Genomic DNA, 24,993 nt, shown 5'->3' on the forward strand with positions numbered 1-24,993 from the left:
AGCAAATATGCGTCAAATATGTTGATAAATGTTCCACTTACTACTAATCAAAGGCATCTCTAAGCTGGTGGGGTTTTAGCCTTCAGGATCTTTACAGTTTTTTGAGAGTTTGTTCCAGATTCATGGTGCATAGAAGCTGAATGTTGCTTCTCCATATTTGGTTCTGTTTCTGAGGATGCAGAGCAAAACCAGAACCAGATGACCTGAGTGGTCTGGAAGGTTGTTGCAACAAATCTTTAATGTATTTTTTGGTATTTCAGTTGTTGTTTGGAATCACCGTTCTCTGGTTTGGTTTTTGTTTCTCCATTGTTTACATGCTACCTTCTTGATCTGCCATGCCTGCACAGCTCCAGCTGTCGTCCCCCGTGTAAAGTCTAATTTCAGTAATACGATATGCCTAGACAAACCTACCTCCGTGGCTGCTGGCAGACACACCCTTAGACCCTCTCAATCCCAGCCCCAGCCTCCTAATAATCCATAAGCCCCAGCATCCTGTCTTCAAACAAACATGGCTGATCCTGACAGAAATCACAAGAGGTACTCCCATGTTTTCTGCACTTCTTCCCAGGCCCATCTTGCTACGAAGAGGTTTCCTGCCAAACACACGAGCTATGCCAGAGCCTCATGATGGCAGATCTATGGGGAGAGATGTTAACAACAGCTGCTTCTGCTCCTGAGTCCTCAACAATCACTTGCAAACCAGTGATGCCGTGGGCTGTTGGACTCATCCTCTGTCTGCCATTGATGTTTACAAGTCAGTTTTTCCAAGGGCAGATCAAATCTCAAGTCTCAAGTGATTGAAATTACCTGCTCTCTGCCTAGAACACATACTTGCTGTGAATTACTTGCTCATTTATTAGTTATTCCTAGACCTGATTGAAAACATAGACATTTAACACTTTCACAGTTTTCTGAACATGGAACTGAACTGGCCAAAAATGGCCTTGAATTGTGCTTACCGTATTTTTTCAGACTAGTAAGTCGCATTTATTTAGAAATTGTCAAATGTGTGAGGTCTCTCTCACATTTGACGATTGATGAAAGGTTCCGGTGACACTTTGTGTTTATTTGCTTTTTAACAAACTTACAGAAATAGTCAACCTTGGCTTGGAAGTCTGCTGTCAGTTTCTGATGCACTGATGTCCATTCCCTTAGTCAGGGTGGTCAGGAATGACTTTGTAGCGGAGACGCCTACAGTAAATCCAGGGCACGAAGAAGGTTCGTCTGCAGAGTCATAGGTTCATCTCCTTAGCAACCACCAGGGTGTGGAGATGTAACTGTCTCACAAGTCTCACAGAACATTATTCAAGCACCCAACTGTGGAGTCATTCTTCCAGTTCGGGCCAGCTAGCTTTACGCCAGCGATTAGGTTTCCTATCAGCTACAGAAGGTAATATTTAATCCTTGGTTCTTGTCTGTCATTATGAATGAACATTTATCGCATCAGTTAAAAAAAATTATCCATGAAGAGTAAAAGAAATATATATTTAAGTGCAAAACCAGCCAAAGTATGAAAAAAATTGCAACTTTTAGTTTGGAAAATTTGATAATTACTTAAAAAAATATTTATGTACACTAACAAAGATAGAAATATGCATTTGTGTTCAAAGGAATCTTGGTCAAATATGTTCTTCTTAATGAGTCGAACAGGAAATACCATTTAATATGAAGAACCAGAAGTGACCTGATTTATGACGATAGTTTAACAGCAAGAGATTTATTTGTTGAGACTTTGGTAAGATTGTTTTGGTCAGAAATGTCTGTGTGCTCATTATTCTAAAACTACAACTGTAAGCAAGTTGTTATGAACGCTTAGTAGCTGGAGGTCTTTGAATGTCTCAGGTTAATAAATACAACGCACCTTTAACTGGAGAATCTGCTGTCAGAGTATCGGCCTGTGGCTTTCATTCTGTAAATCCTTGCTTAATGGCTCCGTTAAATAAAAACAGAAACTTGGAAGCTGCTGAGAACTCCTTTTACAGGCATTTTTTATTAGAATACATTGCTGTAACTCAGAGGGGGTAACATTAATCAAATAATGGATTACTTTCACCTCTGATTAGACTTTTATCACTTTAAATTAAAAAATGATTACTCATAAGACTCAGTTCCCAATACGAGTCCAGGCCAAGTCTTTCTATTTGCCACTTCAGTGCAATTAGATACTAATTGACAACATCAAGTCAAGCCCAATGCTGCTAACTGCTTAATCTCTCAAAAAGAAATTGTCCAGAATTAACACAATTTTCACCCTTTTTGACCCTCATTGCTTCCTGGCAGGTCCCCTTCTCAGCACTCTGTTTATGCGTGTGTGTTCAGGTGACTCACGTCTTCTGGATATGTTTCTGTCTGGCTTTAAAATTCCTCCTTTTTTTTCAACAAGTCTCCCCCTCGCTCTCATTCTTCTTTTACCCCCTGTTCCATCTCTCAAAGCCAGGACCTCAAAGCCAAGCCAGGTATGATTATATCTCAGTTGTTGTTATTCTCAGAGGAACAACACTTTTCCCAATGTCTGGAGTAAAGACGGCGTGAAGAAGAGGAGGTGAGGGGGCGGGGGAATCTGGAGGAAAGACAGCGAGTCTGTGATCTGTTTATTTAGATCCTCATCCAGATTGCCTCATAGATAAGTGTTCGGTAATTTCTTCCATTTTCCTGTCTCAAAGGAACATCTCAATGATTCTTGCAGCATCGCCGTTTTTAAGCGTTCTGCTTTGTGTTCCTCTCCTCCTGGGGTAAAATATTTGGGCTTTGATGCTTCTGTTTTCTCTCTTCGCAGTGCTGCTCTCTCCTTCTAAATTACTTTATCAGGGACAGATTTTGTAAATGCAGCAGTGGTTTTATTCATAATGAAAAAAGAAAAAAACACTGACGTTCTTAAGTAGAAAACATCTGATCCTAATTTTCAGTCAGAATCTTGAGTGATTACAAGAAAATATGAAATTCTCCATTTTCCTCATTAATGTGATTATGCTAACTGAAAAATTGAAAACTGACAAATGGCTCTAAGATTCTGAACCGTTTCGTATGAAACAGCCTGGCTTTACAGCATTTATTGATATATCAATGTTATTCCTTCACAATATGATACCACATCTGTATATCAGTGATACACAAACAGCTGATAAATTATACAAACACTTTCATGTATGAATATGAATCTAGAACTTTGCAAAAATATGTTTAGCTCCTGAAACGTTCCCCTTTTTGTCACTTTACAACCACAACGTTCTGCACACTTTTTTCTTTAATTTTAGATCATAGCGCAACACAAACCAGTGCATATTTGTAAAGTGTATTTAAAATAAAAAATGTGTGACATTTTTGTTCAGACCAGAGAACCTCCTTCCACACGTTTGCCTTGTCCCCTACATGGTAAAACGTGTTAAACTTCTTACTTTCTTCTTGTAACTTATGTCCAAATGATTGTCCTGGTAGCAGTTTCTCCAACCTGAGCTGTGGCTTAGTGTTTTGTAGGTTTCCATTTTGTGTTAATGGATTAATAAGTAATCAATGCGATGTGCAGAGCTTTGGATATGTTTTTTTTTTTTTTTTTACGACAGGCTGTTATTCTTATATGACTGAGCTTATCTTCCTTTAGGTAAATCACATCATGATAAAAGTAAAGCAAAATCAACTGAAGCAGATTCAAACTGTTTTCCTCCACTATGCTAGAACTAGAACAATAATATACCTAGCCCATGCTTGAAAGTTAATTATTTCTCCTCTTTGCGTTGATCCTCCTATGGTGAAAATTTCCCTGTAAGATCTTTGCGACAAAAACAGAGAAAGAAAAAGTGTGCAAAGTAAATAACACGTAGTTTGTAAAATGTTAATACAATTAAAGCAGATGTAGTACTCTGCTTGAACTTGTCTTTACACCAATCATTTAAAACAGCAAAGTTTAGTTTTTGATTTTCCAAAAATAAATAAATAAAATAAAAAAAATTAGATATATATATATATATCAAATCACTTCATTTTCCTATAAATAGTCTCCATGAAACATTGTGTTTTCATAAGAAGCAGGACCAATATTTTTGTTAGCTGTAACTGATTAAATTACTTTAAGGGTCGCTAAGTCCCATAATATGGGCTGAGCGTGTGATTTACTGGCTTTTTCTGCTGACACACTGAATGGGCCTAATTGGATTAACGTGAGTAAAAGGAGCCTTTTAAGACGAAGAGCGTTACTGTCAGCTCACTAAATCTTTCAGTCAGTTCCCAAAACAGCCTGAGAGAAAACAAACTCTGGAGGTGCGAAGCTTACAAATTAAAGCAGAATTTTAAAAGTTCAGAAAGATAACTGAACAAAGTGGCAGATTTGTGTCTTAGATGAGTTCGGGTTCAGTGGACTTCCATGCTGAGTTGTATTTAGTCCAAATGATCCAGGGAAGAAGGAAGCAAAATAAGGTCCCGCATGAAAGTTGTTTTTCTTTCCTTCTTTTTAGCAGTGAAAATCTGTTTGAATAGCGTTCTGAGAACCAAACACATGGTTGCATAGCTGTAGAGATCACAACAGAGACCAGCCGGTTACTATGCTTTCTGCTTTTAACAAAGACTCCACTGTGTGAAAGTTCAGATCCCTCTGAGGATGCATATCAGAGCAAAGCAAGATCCTTTTAGGGAGAACCCAGCATGCTGTCTTTTTCCACTTTATCAGAAAAGTTCAGAAACAGCTCCAAAAGCCAGATAAAGAGGAACAATCTACAACACAACACATCTACGTTTACACAATGATAGTCCCTTTGTTTTGCCTATTTCTTGCTAAGGGGAGAAAATCCAAAGGTTTGATGTTGATGTCATGTATTTGTATTTGAAAAGAGATCCTGATGTGCGCTATGGGTTCCGCTGCTGTGAAAAGGAAACCTTGCTGTCTTTCTCATGGGAACTCTCTCTGATTCTTATTTCCTCCTCTCACCAGGTTGAGCTGCATCTCAAGCCCATCCAGTCTGTGCGCCAGCACCAGAAGCCCTTGGTCTTTGTGCTTAACTCCCCCCAACCTGTGTCATGGAATGTTAAGGCAGAGAACCTGGCCCCGCACATCCATCATACCTTTCATGTGAGTCCAGCATCACTTAAAGCTTTTAAATCCTTCTTCCTCAAGCTTTGTGTTCATTTCCTCACTGTCTTCCCTTCCCGGTTGCCTGTCTATGACTAAAATATTTGATGCATCGCAAATCTGCAGAGGAGCCTGGCCTGCGATGTGAAAATATTTAGTGCAGCAAGTTACAGTAAGTTAGTGTACTGTAACTGGGGATTTACAGTTACAGTACTAATAAGTCATTTAGTAATTGGTTTTTGTCACAGTTAACAAACAAACTTTATTCAAGCAGGTCTTTGTGTTAATTTTTTTCTGCAGTAGTTTTGGTCACACTTTGATGCAATTCTTGTCCAGACTCTTTCTCATCGTTGAATCATGAACACTGACTCTAAGTGAGGCAGATGTGACCTGCAGTGCTTTATATGTTTTTCCACATTCCTCTGTAGACTCCTGGATGAGCTAATAATTCACTCTTGAAGTAATTTTGGTTGGTCAGTCACTCCTTGAAAGTTTCACCACTGTTAAGTAATTCTTTTTCCATTTGTGAGTAATGGCTCTTTCTGTCCAGGAACATGATAGATTTTTTTGTGCCAGCATTTTGTATTCATTCATGTACAATAAAATAAAAGCAAAAACACATAAAATCTTCACTGCACTAACACAAACACTACAAAATTTACTTTGACGTAACTCTTTGTTGAGATATAAGAGCTTGTTTTTATGAAAAAAGTACAAGTTCAATTGGCAAATTATTTCACAAATAAAAGGGAAAAAATGTCTTATAATTAAAATTATCTTTCAATTTAGCTAGTATTTTTCATCAACATTTTAGGATTATGTAATAGGAATTACCAGCTTAAAACAAAAATTCCTGTAGTATAGGTATTATTGTTGCTAAAAAATTATATCTTGCTGACAAGTTACTTATACTTATTTGAAGTGTTCTAAGATATTTTCACCAGAAACTAGTTCAAAATGACTTGATAAGCTTTTGTCATGTCATGTTTAAGTTATTTATTATTTTGTAGCATCTGTTATTTCAGTGTTTAAATCTTTTTGTTGAGGAAGTTGAAGAGGTATCAGTGTTCAGCCTGATTTCCAGCCTCCTCTAAGGTTGTTCCGATGTTCAATTGTGTTGCAAGCAGATTGTGAAATGCTTTTAGAAAATATCAAAAAAGGTAGTCTTTTTCCACACATTAAGGCTATTTTTGATATATATGAAGGACTATTAAACACACTACTGTAATATTTTTATAAGAATTGCCTACACATGCTTGACCCTATTGTGGAGGGTCAGACATAATTACTCACACAGCATTAAGTATTTACAAGATCACCTTAATCTTTTTGAGGGTTCTGCAAAGGTCAACAACTGATTGGCAGGCTATAGTTTCTCTTTGCCCCCATGAAAGAAACTTATTTGACATTATTTGGCACTAGGAGTGACCACTTCTTAGAACAATTGGAAACAACAGTCAAAAATCTAAAAGGAGAGTTGTATATTCACACAAGTTGGGAAAGCAGAGAATTTAGATCATCAGTTCAAACAACTTTACATAAATAGAAGTTCTTTTGATGTGTCACCATGTTGCCAGGATCTATATAAAGGCCCAAACTACCACCCTCAGCAGCAATCCAGTACTCACCACAGCTCAAGCTTGCCATGAACCATAAAGAGCTTGGAAACCAGTGTTCCTCTCTACTGAAGAGAAGTGATTCTTTGTATTCACATAGAAATGGTTCCTATAGATGGAACCAAAGTCAACACTTTGAAGCTGAACTGAAATTTGCAACAACCCAGTTGGCAAACCAAACCGGTTTTGAGAAAAAACAAAACAAAACAAAAAACAAAACGTGAGAGGTTTGGTCAGTTTGAGAATATGGATGTTTGGAGGTATGAAGGTAAGGTGTTGGTAGCATCATTCTGAGGGGTTGTTTTGTTGCCACTGGCACTGATCCGTCCCTCAAATCGGAGCATATTGAGCATACTGTGAGGTAGTCTGCATGAGGGGGGCAGACTACCTCACTTCACATCATTGGCTAAACAGCCAAAATCTTCTGGGTGATTGATTGTTCCAGTTCCATTGACCTTAAACACACATCAGAACTGGTTTGGCAGTGATCAAAGCAGGTTATCATTAGGAATGATCTCTTCAACACATTTACAGATTGTGGGTTATGCTTGTATCCTCAATCTGTTCCAGGAATAAAATAGTTTAAATGAGCCCCAATAATTCTGCCAAGTAGAGTGGTCAAATATTCAACCAGAATTATGGCTGATTATTGTTGATGGCTATGAAAAGCGTGTGGTTCATCTGCATCTTGCTAAGTAAGAAACAGTTGCTGGTTGGGTAAATTATTCTACACTATTTAAAGAATTAAAAAAATTACAATCCCCAAACAAATATGTTTATCATTGTCATGAGAAAACCCCGCCTCTCACTCAGAACGTAGCTGGAGATGGGCACCAGCAACCCTCCTGACGCCATAGAGGACAAGGATGAATAGAAAATGGATGGATGGATGGATGGATTCTCATGAGGAGTGGCAGTAAATGTTCTAGGATTCAGCTCTTGTTTTGTAGGAGTTTATTAGTTTTTTTCCCCTGTTTTGTTTTTTTTCTGTTTAGTGCCTTATCCCAACAGGGATTATTGTTAGAATCAGGGTACAATTGGTTGAGTAAAATGAGAATATTTAGTGAGGGATATCTTGGTTTAGCCAGAACCGGGTCCCTGAGGGAGCCAGCAATATTTAGCAAAGGTACCAAGGGGCCTCTTTGGGAAATTTAATAGAAAACGGCCTAAAAATGGACTTCTTTAGTGCTCTTGTTGAAATCCTGTGTATCACACGAGAAGAATTGCCGCAGAATGCAAACCAGAAGCCTAGGCCAAGCCCTTATTATGTTATATGAAAATCTTTTTCCTTTTTTTTCCCCCTCCGCTTTTGCCTTCCTGTGGTCTGAAGGCTTTTCTGTGTTTTGGCCTTCCCAGAAGCAATCGTATCATTTGCAATTGCATCTTAACACCACGGCATTGTGGAGGAATGCAGCATCAGGTACACAAATGATTTCCACATGTGCTCAAGTGTTTCCTGCTTACTTCTCCAACGCAAAACATCCTGCTGTAAAAGCCAACGCGACACGTACCGGCTGCAGAAACGGTGCACTTGCCTATAAACGCATTCATTACGTTAAGAGCTGTTCCACCCACATATTTTGTGTGTCCCAGCCTATTTGACATTTAGAGGAAAGTATTAATAAGCCTCCACTAGACCTTATGAAACTTCTTTCCACTTGCGTGACTGGGGCTTTCATCGCTCAGTAATATTAGTAATCTTCACCTCCACATTAAAGTGCTTCCTGCACAATAAGGTTTCTGTGTAGTAGCTATGATGTTTTTTTATTTTTCTTTTACTGTGTTTCATCTATTATTAAGCTCTTTTAATAAAAACCTTTGAACAAATGGCTTTCAAAACAATATACACGACAGCCTTAAATGCCGAGCGTCATATGCGTCAACGTTCTGTAACATAAATATTCTCGTGTCTAACAGAATGATGCATTCAATGCAGATGGATGTGTATTTGGCCTGGGAGTCTGTGGGGACCAGCAGGCCAGTGTCAAAGTAAATGCCTCCACTTGTCAGTAGTGGCAGACAGAAAACAGCTGAGGAGCATCATTAAAACATGCAGTTCAGGCAGAGCTGCTGCTGTGTCCAACAGTGTTGAACATCATTCCCCAGTAAAGTCATTGGTTTTCACTTCTGCTTAAACTCCAAGGGAGGAAAAAAAGACTTAAGAAGAGCCACGTACCTATATTTAATTCAGATCTATGTTGCTACCATGCCTATGTCAGTCTGTCACAGAAGATGCCGATAAACTACACTGACATTTGTGGTTGAAACATGACTTAATCTGAGAAAAGCTCAAGCGATATGAATAGTTTTGCAGCGCACTGTACGTCTCTGTGTTGTAGGAATATATAGCAGACATATCTGACAATCACGAGTATATTCACTGAGTGAAAACCAAAGTGTCAGATTTCACTCTTAGTGTTTTCCGCTGGTATTCGTCAGATGCTCAAAACCCGGGTCGTTAAGTGTGGAAACTTAACAGTGGAGCGGGAGGCCCCTGCAGTCAGACAAAGCTGAGCTAATGGTTTTACTGACTCCACGGGCCCCCACTGAATTAGGTGTTAACTATTTCATGTTTGAGTGACAGCTCTGGAGCCTTCTGGTATGAGAAGCTGCTGGTTTCTTGTTAGCCCACCTGACTTGCTTGCTGTAATATAACCCATAAGAGTTACAGGCACCGATCTGCTTCTCTGCTTCTCTCCACTGTGACACCTCCTTAACATGCCTCAAACTAGGAACACCTCGCAACACATTGTTGACGGAACAATCTGCTCTGCGCTTCACCGGTGAGTTTAGAAACTAGAAGGCCACTGAGATACGCTTTGTTTCTCAGCTACACTCAATAAGCTCCTACATCAAATTTAAAGTTGTTCATTTCTGGGATCTGATGGCCATGAAAAAATATTGCCCATAGCAATATTTCTTGCTGTGGAAAAAATATTGTCCCAAATTATCCTTGCAATTTACAGTAAACGATTAAAACTTAAAGTGAAATTAAAAAGTTTAGAAATTTTTAATTTCTAAAAATAAGATTCAGTTCGGAAATAATTATATTTTCTTTTTCACCAGTGCACTCTTTGAGTTTTCAAAGTTTAGAGTGATGTTAGCCCACCCACGAACTACCATAATGTTTGACAAGCATGTTTTGCAACTTCTATTTATTTCTACTCTGATGTCAACTCACAGGGAATGATGGAAAAATTAAAGCCAGTTTTTTAAGATATTTTGGGTCAATTGTAAAAAAAAAACTTTAAGAAAAAAATGAGGGGAAAGAAATTGAATTTGGTATAAAAAAAATCAGAAACATTGTGCCATTCCTTGTTTCCTGGTCTGAGTTCTGAATTGACTCACTGGCAAAGCTTCATAGATGTTGAGGACACTGTTGCTGTTGGCCACTGGACCCTGCCAGCTTTCAATATGCCAGAATCCAGAGTTTTGTTGTAAAACAAGCTCTCGGCAGTACTTTTTGTCAATCAGCAGCAGCCAGGAATCATCCTGGTTATGAAATGACATGAAATATGAAGACTGAATAACAGCCAGTTTTCATTTTTATCAAGGGAGAGCAGGATCTGAAGTGGGACACATGTGCAGAGTGTGCTGTGTTGACTTTGCGGTCAAATGTATATATTTCTTTTGGAGGGTTTGGTTTTGTTGGGTGGCTGGGGAGGGGGCTCACTTGCATCTTTCAAAGTCTTAATCTGAAGCAAATGTTTTATGCCTCTTGATGGAACAACACTGTAAATTTTGGTCGTTGGCTTGTGTGTTGGTCATTGTTTGTTTGCCAAGATTCGCCTCTTTACTCCCGTGTTTCTTTCATTAGCTGAAAGCTTGTAGTTTGAGCTCTCGCTTGAGCACTTCCCAGTGACTGTTAATGGAAACCATGGGTATTCACTACTGGGTTTGATTCAGACATGGGGACGTCAGAGGAACGCTCCAGAGTGGCGCAGAGACATATGGTATTGTTTTCTCCACCACGGGGGCCCCTCCGGTTTTCAAAAACAGCAAGCCCTGCCATTAGCTCCCCCATATCTCATCAAGAAAAAGAGGATGAAATCAGTCAAAAAAGGCCTTCAGCACATTAGTACCACCAGAGAGTTACTGCATGTTCATTTCATCCATCAGGCCTTTCTGCACATTCCACCACCATCTTCTGTTTGCAACACCTCATGTTTTCTGCTTTTTTTTTTTTTTTTGCCATTTCCCAGACTGGGTGTTCCTCTTCCAGCACTTGGGTAATTGATCTCAAACATTTGGTATGCACTTCTCCTTTCTGATGTACATGTGGCTACGCTATGTTGGAAGAGTTGGAAGGATATATATGCTCTTACATGTTTTAGACCATACAAGACAGATAATGTCAACAGATTATTATTTTTTTAATTTTGTTGAGGATAATGAAGCGTTATGATTTTATAATGAGTGGAATGTGCAACGATAGTTATAAGTTGGTCTTCTCTCTCATTAGTTGAAAATGTAACATTTTAGAGAATTACAAAGAATTATCTAATACTATTAATAACTCTGTCAATGCGGATGTGCCTTAACTGTTGGATGATCTTTAAAAACTTGTGAAAACTTTTAAACTTTTATTAACCATGAAGTTTTGACACTTTGAATAAATCTGGCGTATTTATTTATTTTGACATCCTTGTTGTAGGGTTATGTTACAATGATTTATATAAGATGTTTCAAAATGTAATTTACATTCAAATGTGCATGACAATGGTAACTATGAAAAGGAAGGTACTTTAAAAGATTTTTGAAGATGTTTTGTGATCACAACATACAGTAGGAAACAACACAAACAGTTTTCTGCCATCATCAACCTAATGGCTAATTCTAGCTAGTGTAACTTTTAGGTGGAGGTTCAGAATAGTATGTTTTTTTGTGGGTAGCTTCATACAAATGTTTCAGATTTACTTGTCTAGCAGCATTATGCACAGTGTTCCACTTACATTCTACAGGGAAACCAAAATAACAGAAGATTATTTGCCTTAAACAGCTTGACAAGCATCTCCTTTGTTAAAAGCACCAATACAAAAATTAATTAAGACAGAACCTTTTCAGTAAGTGCTCTAAACCTTAAAAATGTAATTTGAAGATTATGCAAAGATTATTACAGTATGGTATTTACTAGGAAAAACACTTATATTTATGATTTCTGTATAACTGAATGCTGGGACTACAGACTGTAATTGTCATCAAGTTTGTAAATATTGAATCTGCTGTAAAATATTTTTGCTATTCAGAGGAATTTGTTGTTCTCTCACAGGACGTGAGGCATCATGTGACTGTAAAACCAAATCATCACCATCGCCATCACTGGGTGGAGGAGTTTGTCCTTTAGATTTCTTCCAATGTGCTGCTGTGTTTTGTGCCAAATATTTCTAATTTAGTCTCATGGGTCTAAAGGGCAATGGTCCAGTCTTATAGTTCATTCAGACATTACTTTATAATCCAAACCGGTACTACCATTCTGTTTTCCAAGATATGTTCTGACAACAAGTCGTACCTGTTCAGTCTTTTGTTCTGGTACCAGTAACATGAACTATAACACATGACCACTGAAGCCTCCAAGGTCTGAAATTGAGTTTGTAGACTTTCTTGCGGTACCTTTTATGATTCAACAGTTTGATCCTGGAGTCAACTTATTGTGAAATCTGCTTCCCGAAAGACCAGCAGATGTGCTAACTGCTTGGAAACTATGAATAATCTGTCTTCTTACTATATTTCACTTGCAATACTTGGAACAGGTTTGTAATCCTGAAATCAAAGGTTGATGTTCATTATGTGTCCTTATGAAAATATAAGGCAAAAAAAAAAAAAAAATTCATTACTTGCTAATTGAGTGGTTGCTGCCAACAAGAATTTCTACAATCCTGAATAGATGGGTTTCACTCTCTGTACTGCCTTGGAAGAATTTCTCTCAATTTAAGGCAGACTGCAAATTTTTTATAGCACATTGCTCCTTTAAAAATATTTCACATTTAGAAAAAACTTGGGATTGATCGCTATAGATTGCGTAATAAGCATTGGGCTCTGTTTCGTGGAAGTTCTGCTTTTCAGGGAAATGCAGCTTCAGAAGTTGGATGTCTTCACCTTCAAATTTTTCAGAAAGCTGTGGTTATCTATTCTGCAAACATAGGTCCATTTGCTTCAAAAAGGCAATAGTTGGATTTTAATAAGGCAATTAACTTTATGAGTGTGCAATCAACAGACGTAAAACTGCAGCAGTTTAAGTAAATAATATGCTATGTAGTCTACTTATATTTATGATTTCTATATAAGCCAGTGGCAGAAATTGCTCTTTGGTTTTTTTTTTTGAGCTCCGTTTTGTCTGTCAGCTAAGTCAAGATGGAATGTGAGTGGAGAAAGTTAGTTAATCCCAGAGTGGGTCCTCGCTTCCCTGTTTCAGATTCCTGAGGTTTTCAGCACTCTGGAAGGCCTGGAGCTAATTTGGCTTTCAGGCTTCCCCCCTGTAATTCTCTGCGACTAATTATGGTCGTATTCCCGCAATTAAACTGATAAACTCTGCTGAGCTTGGCAAGAATAGTGAAGAAACTCCACCCCTGCTTCTCAGCAGCTCTGGGCTCCACCCATTCTCTTTTCGTAATCTTCCCCTCTGCAGCTTCTCGTCGTAGTAAAGTCACTAAAAATAAAGTCAAACAAATCCGGCGACAGAGTCTGTGCGGAGGATTTACAGCCTCCGGTGACAATGCCAGGAACATGGAGAGGAACGTCCAGAGGTCAGACAGATGTTGCCCACGAGAACTAAATAAAAAGAAATACACATCTGCTTGATTTAAACACCACAAAGACTCATCGCTATATTATTATTAAACTTGATGACCATTAAGGGGTAACTTTGTTGCGTTGCTATAAAAAAGGTATTGCGTAATATGCTTGGAGTGAAATGCATTTAATGTTTTAATTGGGACTGCCTTGACTGAGCACACACACACAGACTGGGCTACACTGGAAGAAAGAAAAATAAGCACAGAAATAAAATGAGGTAGACTGTCTATGCCATACTCTTGGAGTCATTTGGTTGTTATGTAGCCTTCCATCATATGGAAATGTTTATCTCTGTGCAGTAAGGTACATGGTTGAGCTGCATTAAATGCCAAAGGTGGACCTTCCTACATGTATTCTGGGCAGGCTTACTTTTCCTACTTGTGCTTTTCATTTTTCAAATCAGACTGGAACACTTTTACTTGCTACACGTATGTGTGGGTCTGTGTTTTCCTGGCGGTCGGCTCCGTCTGATGGTTTATTTGCTGTGAAGTACTTTTGTGCTCCCCGACCTCTCGTGGCTATTTTGAAAATACACCTACGACATTCTGCTATGGTGTAAACAGGGAAAACCGGACACCACAACGGGTTCAGGGACGTGGGTAGAAAACAGGCAGAGCATATTTGTGGAAGCTTTGCAATAATGACTTGGGCACAGTGAGGGATTGGTTTCGGCCATGTTTAAAGAGGTGGCTTAATTTTCAAAACAGACCATCAGCATGTTCTTTTTAGCCCCAAAGGTCTCAGCTGAGAATAAACCTAAAACATCCATGTTGAGTTGGTCTACTAACTCCTCACATCCAGATTTGGTGTATTATAAAGTATTCATATCCTTGAAAGTTTTCCACATTTTGTCTCATTACAATGAGAAACTTCTAGGTATTCCACTGTGATTTTATGTGACGGACTAACACAAAGTCGTGCATAATTATGAGGTGAAGGAACATTTTTCAAAAATAAAAAGCAGTGGCATGTGTTTTCATTCAACCTCCATTCAGTAAAGAGGTAGAACCATCTTTCTATCCCAACGCAGATTCAAATATTTTGGGGTGTGGCTCTAGTAGCTTTATGCATCGATATAGCAAACATTCTGCTCATTATTCTATGCAAAACAGCTCATGCTCAGTGAGATTGGATGGAGAACCCTTTGGACAATTCTCAAACTTTGCCACAGAGTCCCAACTGGATTTAGGTTTGGACTATGACTAACACTTGAGTATACTTCAATCTGAACCATTCCATGGTAGGTCCGGTTGTACGTTTGGGGTCGTTGTCCTGCTGGAAGCAAAGATCAAAGTCGAAAGAAGAAGTTTATTATTAACATTATTGTTTTCAATTAACAATAACGGCAACCACAGCGGCTTTTGTTTGTAAATTCCTCATGTTGGACACGAGTGTTGTAGCTTAGCTGTAGACAGACGTGGAATAGAACTGACAACAGATTTGGGTTTTTTTTCCAACAGCTCCTTTTGTCTCCTAACACTGCTCTCTTTTCTCCTCCTTCAGGTATCACTGGGCTCAGAGGTCCACTTTAAACAGACAAACTTCTCCCTGAACACTCAGACCCAGAAGGAAAGCCTTCCCCAAGGCAACGAGCATCTCCTCAACTGGGCCCTGAAGAAGTATAAGGCAGTCACCTCTTTCTCTGAGCTCAGGATGACTCAAGCCATCTACATCAAAGTTGGAGAAGGTGTGCACCAGATTCAGTAAACTCGCAAACATAGCTCTGGGCCCCCTAGCAGTCCCTCGACCCCACTGACCTTTAGCTTGCATAACTTTTCTTAGCTTTTGTGTTGTGGCCCAGCCTAGAGGTTTACTTTCACTGCACTTGAGAAAAGAACTGCCTTCCCTCAAAAGGAATTCACCTCCTCACACTGTTTTATTGCCTATTTGTGGTTTTTCTTAGTTTGGCCTATTTACAGTGTAAGGAATTATTAGACTCGTGAGGAATGAGGGTTGCATTTGGCAAAACTACAGCAGCTTTAAAATAAATAAGTATGATTATACTGGTTTTTAGGTTTCTGGTGGAATTTAATAGCAAATATTACCATATTTATACAAAAGAAATGATTTTCAGCTGTTTATCTTAAGATGAAAAATAAAAATGTGTTGAAAATATATATTTTGATGAAATGCATATGTTTTGGGGTTTGCCTGAATATCTTAAAAGATTTAGTGAAATATCAAAGCATGCAACATATATAATTATAATTTGTTGAAGACCATAGGTTTATTCTTTAAGTTATTAAGAGCAGAGGTGACATAACCTGCTATAAAACAACATTTTATGATTGTAAGACAGAAAAAAGGTCAGTTCAAATTGTTAGCATTTTATATTGGGGTAATATAAAATGCTAGCATTTTATATTAGCATTTTATACACAGCCAACCACCATTAAAACATAAAACAGCGGTCTCTGTATCTTCTAGAGATTACCTCTGAGATTTCCAAAAATACACAAAGACTTTTCAATTCCAGAGTGGTTCATAATCATAACAGACAGAAGCTGATTGCTCAGAAGAATAAAATTGAACAACTTTGCTGTATTTGGTTATACATTTAGACATGTCTGTATGATAAAACTGCAGTTTGTCTTTCAAAGATTCTGACATTTTACATGTGCTTTTCCTAGAGAAGAAGAGTTTCAGTCTTTCAGCTACTATAATTTTTTTTTTTGCTATTACTTTGCCCCATATGTTGGCATATTTGAAAGTTGTCTTAAGTGGGAAAAACAGGGAAAAGAAATGTTTTCTGAAACATTAAGTCCACCAATTTCTACTAAGACGACAGTATATGTGGTGTTGCAGTATTACAAAACAGAATTTATTCTGACGTGTACAGAAACATTCTGTGGGAGTCTGGCTTTGCTGGAAATGAAATTGTTTGTGCTACAGAAAAAGTGGTATGTATCTAAGATCTCATATCATTCTATTCTTTGAAATAGAAGGTGGATACGTAACCGTGTGACTGAGATTATGAATCATTTCCATTTTACAGAATACTGTTATCTTTGATTAAGGAGGGTTGGCTTTGAAAAAAAGAGAAACCCAAAATGTTAACATTTCCTGTGAAATGCATACAGACAAAAGAGAGAAGGCATCAGTAAAGTAACTACAGCTAAAGAAGCTTTTTTACTCTTCATATGCTGCTTGTACAGTAATCAGATGTCGTATTGAGGTTTGCAGTTCACCAACTCTCAGACAAAGAATCTTGTATTTACTGACAATCTTTGCATGCGAATGAAACAAAGCATGCGGGAAATCTTGGCTGCATCATTGCTGCTGATTAGTAAGTCCTCTCTCCTTGTGAGCCTGTGGTGAGCAGAGTGGTCTTTCTGCCTTCAAGCAGTTGCCTTGTATCATTAGAGGGCTGTGGTTTGGCAAATTGCCAATTGACATGATTCATACTTCACATACAGAGCTCTAAATTTCCACTCCTTCACATTTTCTGTGGAGTTTCATGAGGATGAATTGGTTCTTGCTGGACATCTCAACTGGGCCCATAGACACAATCTTCCTCAGCTCTTAAATGCTGAGAAACACTCAGCACCTAAGGACTTGGTCTAGCCAAAGTCTAATCAAGGTCTAAAATAGGTCTAGCCAAGGTTGATGAAGCCTTGGTGTGTGCCAGAGCCATTAGACTTTAGCTTGGACTTAAAGTTGGTAGGGTTGGCATCTTTTGTAGTTTGTTAATCTGTTTCAGTTTAGATCAGAATACATTTGTAGATGACCCAGGCAATAACACAAACAATTCCTCTCTTCTCAGACTCAGTGTTTTCTGACACTTGCAAGATTGACACCAGGTTCCTGTCTCTGAACTACCTGGGCAGCTATGAGGAGCCACAGACGTCAAAGGGTTGCATCCTGTCGGTGCCTAACAGAGAAGTCCACATCATTGAGCTGCAAGCCCCGAACTCCAGCAGGTAAGCAGCCAACATGTCCAAAGCCAAAAGTACATTCTGTCATGGCCTATTTTTAAGGGCAGGATGCTCTCAGTAATCTCTGTAGAGTTTATTTTGGATTCAAGCAAAGATGACGACAGAGGGGGCTTAGCTGTCCGCACAGTGGGGTTCCTTTGAGGAACGTTTTCCAAAACAAGCTCTCAAAGACCAAGCTGTCGCACAATGCCTTCAGTATTTGTTGCAACAGGATTCAGAAAACACAGGAGTGCAAATCTGGGAACGTTTTAGTGTGTGTTCAGTATCTCTCCTTGGTGCTTTTTCATCTGTGGAGCACATGTCTGTTTATTTTCTGGGAGTGCACCCAGCTTTTTAATTAGTTGGATAGACACAAGAAGCATGATAACACTGTGGTTCTTTCCCATCTTATGCTTTTTTTTTCTGTAGCGCTTTCCAGGTGGATGTCATTGTGGATCTAAGGCCTCTGAAGGGTGATGGCTTGGTGGTGCGAGATGTCATCTTGGTGCTCAGATGTGCAAAGTCTGTCCACTGGGTTGTCAAAGTGCACAATGTGCAGGGGAATCTGGAGGTTGTGGTAAGAAAAAAAATTACTCTGGCTCACAAGTTGTTACACAGGAAGAAATCTTTACTTTGTGTACCACTTGAAAAGAGATTTGTCACACCAAGATGTGTTTTGTGATGGCACCTTGTCCTCATGGGACAACTGGTTTAGAGGAAATGCAATTTATGCATTGCTTTGCAGCCTTGGTGCTGCTTTGCATCACCTTTGATACGAATCCCAAATAGCATTAGACTCTGGCGTTTTATAGTGCCTTGCAAAAGTATTCATTCACTTTCAGTTTTTTTTACATTTTGACATGTGAAAACCACAAACTTCAATGTATGTCATCAAGCTTTTGTAGGTCAGACCAACACAAAGTAGTTTAACTGTAAAGTGGAAGCAAAGAGAAGGAATTTTTAAAAAGGGTTTTGTAACTAAAAGCTGAAGGTGTATTCAGCCTTCCTGAACTCGTAGTTTTCATATCCAGTTTTGTGATGCCTTTACATCTGCAAATCTGTATAGCTATGGCACTGCCAAATATGCAATTTCAATTTCTGTTGAATGTATTATGTATTTATGTATGCAACAGTCATAAGCATTCATGAAGACTCCTTCATGTTTATAACAGGAGTTATGTCATGTTTATGACAGTGTTATGTCAGTCTTATGCCCACCCCCTTCAAATAATTTCTTTTTTCTTTTAGCAAAATAGCGTAAGATCCATCAGATTAGATGAGTAACATCTGTGAACATCAATTTCCAAGGCTTGGCAAGAATTAGATTTTTGTCTGAACTTTGACTAGGCCATTCTAGAACATGAACATCTTCAGTCTTTAATCTAAACCATACCGTTTGTTTTCTATTTTTCTCTAACAAACCTTGAGACCCTCATAGAACAGCTGAATTTATACTGAGATCAAATGGCAAAACTGTGGACTCTGTTTTAAGGGTACCAGAATAAAGGGGACTTAGTCCAAATGCTAACTTTTTTGATGGTTCAGATATTTTTCAGAGCGATGAGAACCTTTTGTCATTATCCTTCCAGTACACTGCTATGCACTATGTGGCGTTGATGTGTCACTTAAAATCCCAGAAATTTATGTTCAGGTTTGTTGATGTCGCTTCATGTATGTGAAAAATTCAAAACTAACTTTACCATATGTTAAAAACTTCAGCACACGATCCTCAGAGTGACGTGTTAATTATGCACAGCATGAGTATAGCAGAATTGCTATTAAGTATTTTTGTGCCGTTCAAGTCTTTATGGCCACTTTAAAAATGTAGCACCTACAGAGAAAGAATAGTGTAGCCGTATATCATGTTGATACATAACTTGCAGTTGGAATTTGTCTCTAGTGTAAATCAGTGTTAAAAAAAAAACTAACTGGAAGAGCCTCATCAATATTCTGCTTTTCAAATTGTCTCATAAATATGTTGTCAGAGGTATTCATTATGTGACGGACTGTCTCTGCTTGTCAGTGTGCTACTGTCTCACATGCACCTCTAGGCTGTCTTCTTCCAGTATTCCTCTCAGAGGAGGTGGGCTAACAGTTCCTTAGTGTGTGGTAAAGCTAATGCTGCTGTAGCCATGACACCACACTTTTCACAAGCTTTTGTGTTTGCACAGCTGTTTGGTGGCTGCTTTACATCAAATCAGTCAGATTGTCTGAGTGTAAATCCAGGTCAAACCCTTTGAACTTCATGTGTCAGTGGGTGAACAGTGGGCAGAAAGGAGCTATAGGATTAGCAACTATGTTTACATAGTGTAGACTTGTGTAAAGGTGAATATTTGTGTTTTTTACAGTTACTACTGTGACTCATTGTTGCCACCTAGAGTAAAGTCAACCATCAGCAGCTATTGTGTTTAGTTCTTGACCTTAGAATGTAGCACAGAGCTAACTGGACTCCCATAAACCCCAAACTTTAACTATTGTAGCATTCATTTCAATCAGAAATATTTTTACTTTAGCAAACTAGTTGTTGAATTAAGGTGGCTTTAGTGAATACATGCCATGTTTAATAGGCATTTGTCAGTCAGCATTGTGTAGGCAACATTTTAAAAAGATATGGTTTTAATAGCACTAAATTTAAATTATTCATGTACAACATGAAGCCCTTTTCATGAAATGTCTGAAGAAATGCTATAGGAACCAGAAGTTTGTTTGGCTGTATTACAGAGTACCATAGGAGCAGGAGGGGGAGGGAGTTGTTGAGGGGTTGGAGGAGTGAAGATGACAAATTGGCTACCATATCGATGTGCTATCACTGGGGGCATGCAACGTAATTACTCAAATATCGGAAATTTACAGGAAAATACTAATACGGGAGCATCTCAGGACAGAGGGATAAAATACGGTAGTTTCCTGGCCAAAAATTACTAGAGCCACGTTTTCTTTAAAAGAAAATTTACTAATTTCAGATTTCAAAACTCCATTTCAGAAATGAGTAAAAAAAAAAGAAAAAAAAGCACTCAAAATATACAAATTTAGATAAAACATAAAATAAGTATAATAATTTTTTGACATTTTAGGGTCTGTACGGGTCTAACAGTTGTGCCCTTGATGTTGTGGTTCCCTTTCCCTGGTAGCAGTGGTTCATGAAGTTCATGGAGAGGGTCAAAGGAGTTTGATGTTCAGAGTCATGTTCCTGCAGTGGTGCTTCCAGCTGCCATATTGCAGCTGGAATACCATGCAGAAATGCAGTGTGTCAACACATTCCCCACTATCCACAGCTGTTATTAAATTACAACTTTAGTGACATTCTCGTAACAAAGTCCACACCAGCGTCTGTGTATGAGCACCACTCAGACTGATATTGTTATTGTAGTTTTGTCTCTGATCAGTGTATTGAAATTGTCATAGAGGAGTCTTCCTGTAAACCAGAAGGGCTGCAAACAGCTGGTAAAGCCAGTGTAGGCTCCAGGTAAACTACTGTCCTAATCCCAATGACAAACTGCTGGCTGACACTTTCACTTGACAGTGAGGATAGACAGGATGCTGTGCTTGTGCAATCACTGTTTTGTAGATGCTCAGCTATGCAAGTCATTTGATGGCCTAATAAACTTTTGTTGGCGTTGCTCAAGAGGTTTGACTGTGTGGGAAACGACTGTGAGAAAGAACAAATCCTCACACGGTGGGAGAAGCAGGGCAGGAACCTAACTTTTAAGAGCAAACTAACATAACTTCTCAGCTCTGATCAGGCTGTTACACGCCCATTACCTCAGCTGTATTCACATGATTCACACTCACCACAGAAAAAGAGCAGGACTCTACTTGACAAATATCCTAATGATGCCAGTATACTAAGTTTTTTCTTTTATAATTGTAAAAAAGTGGAAGGGGGAGAAGGGGTTAGGGTAAGGGTTGAGAAGGCCAAATATCTGATGAAGTGACTCTTCCACAGGCTTCTGATACAGTGGCCATTAACTCCCAGATGACAGAGAGGATTTCCCCCAGACAGCCTTTGCCATCAGGATCACAAGCCTTGATCAAGTGGGCAGTAGATAACGGCTACAGTCCGGTCACCTCTTACACCAGCACCCCTATGGCAAACCATTTCAACATCCGACTGCGAGAGCAAGGTAACCTGAAGGTCACAGTCACACCGAAGAGTTACTCTATCTGGTGAAAGTCATCATCACCAGGCTGCTTGTGTCTTCCAGATGTATCAGATCATCTGGAGAGGAGATTGCCTCCTGAGCTGTTCGACCTGCGTCATGTCAGCCCTCTGCCAGAAAAAGGACCTGCGGCACCACGCTCCAGTCTGCCCTTTACATTTCCTGCACACTTGCCTGTCAGTTTGTCCAACTTGAACTATGACGACGAAGAACCCGTTGACGATAGAAACCTTTTGGATGTTGAACTCAGTGTTCAATGTGAGGAAAAGAGGATGGTCGTCAGCATTGATAGAAAGAGCCTGGAGGTGAGTGTATATGACTCACAGCTTTTTTTGTATTATTTATAATTCATGGATCGATTTGTCTGTAAAACAGACAAACCATCCTGCAAAACATAACAAATACAGATAAATACAATTAAAAATATCTGTACATTAATATATTTTGGGACAGGAAATGCCTCAAAAGGATTGAATATACTTTGTTAACTGCTTATTTTCCTTTTTTCTTACTATCACGAAAAATCCTTCTGCACACGACATACAAAAATAATTTCAATTAAATTTTTTCATCAAGGACAGCACTTTAAACAATGCTACATGTTTAAAACAAAACAACAGTTGTTATAATTTTCTGGCTAATTTGCAAACTGCAATGTAATGAAAATTTTCTTGAAGTTTTTAAAACATTTGTTGCCTAATAATGTTTTTTGTCAAGTTTTTCTTCATGCAACACAAACTTAATCTGGCAAACTTTGAATAGAAGGGCCAAAAACAGTCCAGATGGCAGTCACCCAACAGAGAATGATCTCCACACTAATTATGAACCTTATTGATTGTCATCTCCACAGTAATTAACAACAAAACTCTATTGACAATGCTTCAAAAGCTCACAGAATCTCCAAATGAGAGTTATTAAAATGACAAACATCAACTGATGGTGATTATGTGATAACACACCAATCTGTGTGTGACATGTCCGTGCATCAGCAATTCCCGTTGTCTGCTTCAGTGTTTCATCTGCTCTGCAAAAACAATGTGAAAGACTGTTTTGATCATAAAGAAGTGAAATACTAAATTGTAATGAAGCAAACTGTTTCCACATAGACTTACTCTGAGCCACGCAGCGCTGTAGCAAACATTTGGCACCGAAACGTGGGTACAGCTCAGTCAGTCCACATCACAGAATGGAAACTGGCATACTCTGTAATTAATAGCTGGAGCCAGACCACCTTGTGGGATTTGTTTATTCCTGAGAACTCCATTACACAACCATCACTTTAGCGTTTTTATTCTGCTTTTTACTTTTACAATTCTGAAATTGACTACATAAAGGCATACTGTACTTGATCTTTATCCAGCGTTGCTGTGTTTGAATGTTTTCCTAGGCAAAAGGATTTGCTAATGCCAGCCTCACGCTGACAAACCCAGAATGCAAAGCAAAAGTCAATGCAACCCACTACACACTGGAGACATCTCGGACTGGATGTGGCACCATTGTGTTTCCTATGTATAATAGCCCAGAGGTCCTTCATATCAACTCTGTGAGTATATATCATGTCTCTTTTTCTTAAGAAAAGGCCTAACAATGGGAAAAGCATATTATTTAAATGACCTGTACTGACTTAACACTAATTTAACTAAGACTTTATTGATATTGCTTGTGCTGTTATTTAAACAGATACGTCAAAAAATGTAAGCGACTTTTTGTTATAAAGTTAAAAGCTCTTTGTACCTTACCTGAAGTAGATAACTCAATCAGACGGGGACCAAAATCAAAGAACACCTACAGTGGCTGGAAGATTATTGCTGGGTCACCAGCTCCTCTATTTCCTCTGTCAAAACTAGAGATGCAATGATCTGTACCAGTCCTGAGATTGGAAAAAATTCTATATTCAGTATTGGTGACAATGTAATTGATCTATAAGGGTAACTCTACTCTGTCTAATTCTATGCTTTGTTCACTGAGCGGCATCATGCTTTATTATTTATCTTACATTATACATAGAATTCCTAATTGTACTTTATGAATATTTAAAATAAGGTTTGTTGCAGTTTATTTTTTACATGTTTGACCAAGGTAGTCAAACTATTGCTTTTAACAGTTTCATTTGTTTTACATTGGCTGTTATAGTCACTAATTGCACTGACGTAACAAATGAAAGTTGTGTTGTTTTTACATGTGTGACCAAGCTTGTGAAGCTGTTGGTGTATTTGAGTGTGCTGTACTGGTACAGAGTTATCAACTAAATTTGTTATTCAGTACATTTATGTCTGTGTTAAAAAAAAGAGAAATATTTTAAGTCAGTTCTGCACAGTTTGTATCATATCAGATTGTAACAAATAATATACTAAACCTCAGACATCTGTATCAATATCAGAAGTGAAAAAAGTGGATCGACATAGTGAAATTTATTGCCTTCCCTTTAAATAATAAATAGCGCATACTGATGAGATTTGCTAGGAGCCTTAATATAATGAGCTTTTTTTTTTTTTTTTCATTTGATGAGCAGGGATTGGTTGTTACATCTGCTTGGTGAGAGCCATGTGACAAGCAGCAGTGGTGCCAAAATCCACTGTTACTTACTAGGGAGCACAATGCTTACTTTATCCATCTAGTAAATGGTGTAATCATATATATATAAATATGTAACTAAACAGATTAGATAGCTCTGTATCTAGATTTTGAAGAGCTACGGTCCCTAATGTGACTTGATAAGAACTGCTCATGTCGAGACTCTACAAACGGTTCATCTAAACACATTATACAAACAGCTGAGCAGGGTCAATCCTTCACATTTTGGAAGTAGAATTTGATTACCTTAAAGTTTTATATAATGTTGAACTGTTTCTATTTATTTCCTTTTCTTTTTTTTAGTCATTGTTCACGCCTGACATTCCTAGTTATCATCATTATAAGGGAATGCATTCATTCAGCGCATTCGTTCTAACAAGTCAGGATGAATCACTTCCTCTCTGGCCTTTTGAAATCTTTTTGTGAGGGGAAATTTGGAACAACACTTTCTTCTGTTTGTCACAGATTGAAAACCTGGGCGTTTGTCCAAGGTCATCCTTTGTGACAGTGCATTAGCGCTGGAGCCATCTCTGATTTGTGCTCAAAAGACATTCATTTTCATTCCCGGGGTCCCAACATATCAGAGATAATCAGTTATAGTAATTGTATCTTCTGTTGTGTGTTGACTTAATTCTCTGACAGCTCCGATGCTGGGTCAGCAAATATTTGGTCCAGACATCAAGACAGCCTCATTTGTATAAGCGATTTTGTTTTCGCATCATTAAATCGCATTCTTTTAGAGCAGCATACTTTATCTGTGACCTCTTTCACTGAGATATTGCAAATGTGTTTTTTTTTCTCTTTTAGGGCTGCAGCTACCGTGCTTCCTAAGTTTTCACAGTTTACAAAGTAATATTAAGCTGACTCTTATCCAAAGT

The 24,993-nt window shown here is 38.4% G+C and overlaps 1 protein-coding gene across 2 annotated transcripts in view; it reads left to right on the forward strand.

Annotated features, from left to right (window-relative positions):
• The window catches only part of tgfbr3 (transforming growth factor, beta receptor III), a 79,364-nt gene that overhangs the window by 34,628 nt on the left and 19,743 nt on the right, over positions 1 to 24,993 (forward strand). For both annotated transcript variants that reach the window (XM_044128583.1, XM_044128584.1), the window contains exons 4-10: positions 4,922 to 5,059; positions 14,971 to 15,154; positions 17,231 to 17,387; positions 17,811 to 17,958; positions 21,328 to 21,505; positions 21,587 to 21,846; positions 22,929 to 23,084. In XM_044128583.1, coding sequence (XP_043984518.1) covers positions 4,922 to 5,059; positions 14,971 to 15,154; positions 17,231 to 17,387; positions 17,811 to 17,958; positions 21,328 to 21,505; positions 21,587 to 21,846; positions 22,929 to 23,084 — 1,221 coding nt within the window. The remainder of the gene's footprint in view (positions 1 to 4,921; positions 5,060 to 14,970; positions 15,155 to 17,230; positions 17,388 to 17,810; positions 17,959 to 21,327; positions 21,506 to 21,586; positions 21,847 to 22,928; positions 23,085 to 24,993) is intronic.

Source organism: Gambusia affinis, linkage group LG10 (assembly GCF_019740435.1).
Source record: "Gambusia affinis linkage group LG10, SWU_Gaff_1.0, whole genome shotgun sequence".
Taxonomy (NCBI): domain Eukaryota; kingdom Metazoa; phylum Chordata; class Actinopteri; order Cyprinodontiformes; family Poeciliidae; genus Gambusia; species Gambusia affinis.